The sequence below is a fragment of the Anneissia japonica genome, unplaced genomic scaffold, assembly GCF_011630105.1.
Source record: "Anneissia japonica isolate Jap-2015-1 unplaced genomic scaffold, ASM1163010v1 scaffold288058_len748972_cov163, whole genome shotgun sequence".
Taxonomy (NCBI): Eukaryota; Metazoa; Echinodermata; class Crinoidea; order Comatulida; family Comatulidae; genus Anneissia; species Anneissia japonica.
Genome location: NW_022701645.1, coordinates 571,256 through 576,082, shown reverse-complemented (window position 1 = coordinate 576,082; position 4,827 = coordinate 571,256). Strand labels below are relative to the sequence as shown.

Below are 4,827 nucleotides of genomic sequence, written 5' to 3'. Positions count from 1 at the left end.
ATATATGTTTTTCTATTTCTTCATTCGTTTGTAATCATTTATTTTTGTTTAATCGTTCTTCAGTACATTATTGTGTCAAATATATTTAAATGTATAGACGTAGAACTGAAAAATTACTTTAAACTTATTCCCTCATGTTTTAAATTGAAGCTTTAAGTGATATTATTTCAGACATATATAAGTACTCGCAGAGGATGTTGGGTGTTACGAAGAACATTCGCAGGCAAAGGACCCTGGGATACACACATTCTTAGCCAATGGTTCAACTACATGCCAGAGTGCTTTCAAGAACTGTATATGGAGAGGGTCATAAGGCGTGCTGTGAACCACGAGGCTCTTGGTTTGGAGAGTGACATCCGCCTCTACGCAGGAGCGACTATTATGATAAATGATTCTATAGATAATCAAATATACTGTGGCAAATTAAAGGTATGTTTTTGTTTTTTTATTAGTCAACCACAAATAAAACTCATTCTTACATGAAAACAATCCATTGAGTGGGGTCATGCGGCAGCAGCATATATAATTACAGCGCACCCTCCAATTCGATATCCCCTTCCCAACCCCCTCTGATTAGAGACCACTTTTTCAAAGAACCAGATAACAATCTTTAAACACAACGCTAACCCTCCAATTGGAGACTGAAGCCCGAGACCACCCTAAATTTCAGGTCCCAAAGGTGGTCTCAACTTGGAAGACGAGTTGTTAGTATCTTCACATAATTTCAACTGGATATTAATGATTTACAACCTATTGTAATCGTATCTTACATTAAAATCATTACTACAATAAGCATCATTATTGTCACCGCCGCCAAGTCATCGTTTCATCATTGTTACTATCATTATCATCATTATTTACAATATTGTTATCATTAAGGTTAAACCTGGAATAGAAAGGCTGACAAAAACAGGTGTTGTGTTCACGGATGGTTCCCGCGTGGACAACGTTGATGCGCTGATTATAGCGACCGGATATAACAAGAGGTTTCCGTTCATAGAAAGTAAAGAAATCAGAGGCAAGTTTATAACTATAAAATGTATAAATATTATGTCCTCTATAATCTCTATACTAAGCAATAGACTACATGGTATATAAATTTTTAATATTCGACACTTTCATCATTTGATTTATTACTCCCTCAGATTCTATGGAGGAACTTCAATTGTACAAGTTCATTTTCAACCCAGATGTACCTACTCTCGCTGCTATCGGTCTCTTCAAAGGTCTTGGGCCTCAAGCATATGCATATGAGATGCAGTCTCGTTACGTTGTACGCATTTTAACTGGGAAATTGAAATTACCATCAAAAGATGCGATGAGAAAAGACATCAAAGAAGTATCAGAAATTAACATAAAAGATCATGGCCACGTTCATGCATATGTGAGTTGCTATTCAGTTAAAAATTATTGGTTCTCGTCAGCATTAGTAAAATGAGACATCATTTATACTGTTGATAACTTTTTCAATATGAAGTTGATTACTTTATTTTCAGGTGCTTTGGATGCCGTACATACTCGACCTCGCACGGAGAATTGGCGTTCTACCAAGTTTCTGGAGTTACATATTCACGAGCCCTAGAATTGCGATGAAGCTTGCTTTTGGCACGATGTATCCGTACATGTTCCGTATTCAAGGACCGCACTCATGGAACGGCGCGATGGATGCACTGCTAGCTGGTCCGCGAAAAACAGTGATGGCAACAAAAACGCGTGCTTCTAAAGTGCCCTATAGAAACTTTCTTCACACTTTGGCTCAAGTAGGCCTAGTATTCGGTGTGCTGTTTGTTGCTGTGATGTTGGGATTATATTTTAAGATGTAGCAACGTACATACACATACATTTAAGCTAATATATGGAGGTTCTGACCCTAGTCCCCAAGTATTCACTGAATCCTGACTGTTGTAGTGTTGTCGCCTCATTCTATGTAGCCCACAACATAGCCTAGATCTTGATAAAATCATACAAGAGTGGCGCCAGTGGTGTGTGTGTGTGTGGAGAGGGGTGGGGGTGGTGAGGGAGGAACAAATTCGTCGGAGAGAAAAAGAAATTGTATGCATTTTTTACATGTAAAATTAAATAAGCCCTGAAATCAACGTCACCCCATATATTTAAGACTTGTGATGTCGTACGTCTAAGATCTTACCGTGTAAGATCCCACCTGTAGTCATTTTATACTTAGGCAAGCCTGTTTATATAGAGACACTGAGTTCAATCTACAAGGAAATGTCGTATGTATTATGTATGACGATAATAAATGAATCTTGAATCTTGCATCGTGTTATTTGAAGGAAAGCCAATCCATCCATCAATCAATGTAACATTTTTTTTTTCTTTTACTATCATAGTTATTAGAGGTGAGATAAAATAAAAGCAAATGCTTTTGGCGGCTGCTTAAATTTTATTATGAATATTATTAAATTGTAGAAAAAAAATTGAAGAACAATTAAAAACAACGAAATTGTAAATCCAGTGGTCGTTTCAAAGAGTGCATACGGTGGATAACACTGGACCAAGATTTAGTTGAAAATATGTTTATACCAAGTAATTTTTAGTTCATTGAGATTTACAAACATTTTACTATATAAATCTCAAAATTTGATTTTCAGCCAAGTAAAGGGTTTATGCAAACGAATATAGGAACAGGCGGGTGCGGATGCAGGATTTAGCGGTAGGGGGTGCGTGTAAGGCGCAGATCTGTTTTGAAAGGTTAGAGAGGTGGTGGGGGGGGTTAGAGAGGAGGGGGGGGGGGGGTGGGGGTGTGCGATATTTCGTGGTAATAGTACCTGATGGCCGGAAATGACACTTTTATATAGTAAAAATCATCATATCACATTCACCAATAGTCAAAATGAAGCGCCAACAAATTCTCATGATCTTTTATCAGCGATTTTCGGCAACTATAGAGATCAATTAATATGTTTAGTGTACGGTACTATAGAAAATAAAACTTAAAAACATTGTCTTTGATGTATTTACTTTACCTACTACAAAACCGTGAGTCCACACTCATCTCAGCCCCACCATAGTTTAGGCTGAGGTGGTAAAAGGTGGGGAAATATAGTACCTCTAGATTGCCGGATATGCCATAATATAGTAAATTCATCATCGATCTAATTAATCGCTATGGTATACCATAGAAAATAAAAACTGATTGTCTTTGATGTATTTAACTTTACCTACTTCATGTGCCAAAAACAAATCTTAGGCCTATCTTTGCAAGCTTTTCTGATACTTCTTAATTTATAATAAAAGGCACGAACACTCGAGTAGGTAGGTCTAATTCAGATGTTTGTGGGCAGAGATACCTGTACTATGTTTATTTAAAAGATGTACTCTGGCTGTACAGCGCTCTTTCGTTACAACCTGGATCATTTATGCAGTTTATTTCAACAATTTTCAGGCATCTTCTTGACTCATGAAATTGCATTGCGAAAAGAGAGGGGGACCAACCCCCAACTTAAAAATTAATGTGTCCCTTACCCCCTGACCTGCGCCCATGGTGCATGAGAGTCCACACCACCTCAGCATGGTTGGGGCTGAGATGCGAACATTTTCAGAATAATATTGACCTCTGGGTGTCCGGAAATTGCATTCTCATACCTTAAAAATCTTAACAATAATTCCATGGGCGCAGCCGGGGGGAGGGGAAAGAGGGGGGTGGTGGTGTGGGACCTGACCCCTCTCCAAAAAAAAAATAAATAAATAAATAGAAAAAATAAAAAACATATGTCGTTTAGTAACTGAACGACATTGCGAAAAAAATTGGAATATCAAAGTTAAGCTAGCCTTCGTTTAATGATGATGATGATAATAATAATAATAATAATGATAATGATAATAATGATAATGATAATGATAATGATGATGATAATGATAATGATAATAATAATAATAATAATAATAATAATAATAATAAAAAGAAGACACATTATATTATATTATTATATTATAATAATATTTCAAGAACGAAGAAGATGGATGAATATCAAGACCTAGCATTTGAAATAAACAGAATCCACAGAGCCTCGAAAGTGACAGTAATACCTATCGTAATTGGTGCACTTGGAAGCATATCGAAGAAAGCAAAGATCTGGCATGAGAAGTTAGATTTACCTAACATCATTGGAAGTGAACAGCTCACATATTGAAAAAAGTGCTGTGTTTCTAAGCTTCGGGAATTAGCCTAGACATAGCTCAAAAGACCCAGGAGAATATCATGAACTGGAGGTAATCGCATAACAACAACAACAACAAATTATAATTAATAACAACAACAACAAATTATTAATAATAACAACAACAAATTATTATTAATAACAACAACAACAAATTATAATTAATAAAAACAAAAACAACAAATTATAATTAACAACAATAACAACAACAAATTATTATTAATAATAACAACAACAACAACAAATTATAATTAATAACAACAAAAACAACAAATTATAATTAACAACAACAAATTATAATTAATAACAACAACAAATTATAATTAATAACAAAAACAACAAATTATAATTAACAACAACAAATTATAATTAATAACAACAACAAATTATAATTAATAAAAAACGACAACAATAACAAATTATAATTAATAACAACAAATTATAAATAACAAAAATAAAAAAATAAATAAAATAAAAATAACAATAACAACAAATAATAATAATAATAATAAAATAATAATTAATAAAAATAATAATAATAAATAATTAATAAATAATAATGATAATAATAAATAATTAATAAATAATAATATTAAATAACAATAATAGTAAATAATAATAATAATAAATAAATAATAATAATAAATAA

The 4,827-nt window shown here is 33.6% G+C and overlaps 1 protein-coding gene across 2 annotated transcripts in view; it reads left to right on the top strand.

Moving 5' to 3' along the window:
• LOC117103676 (dimethylaniline monooxygenase [N-oxide-forming] 2-like) overlaps positions 1 to 2,274 on the top strand; it is a 27,108-nt gene extending 24,834 nt beyond the window's left edge. For both annotated transcript variants that reach the window (XM_033244275.1, XM_033244276.1), the window contains exons 4-7: positions 172 to 429; positions 880 to 1,018; positions 1,146 to 1,384; positions 1,497 to 2,274. In XM_033244275.1, coding sequence (XP_033100166.1) covers positions 172 to 429; positions 880 to 1,018; positions 1,146 to 1,384; positions 1,497 to 1,823 — 963 coding nt within the window. In that variant the 3' untranslated portion in view covers positions 1,824 to 2,274. The remainder of the gene's footprint in view (positions 1 to 171; positions 430 to 879; positions 1,019 to 1,145; positions 1,385 to 1,496) is intronic.
• Positions 2,275 to 4,827: the final 2,553 nt, after the last annotated feature.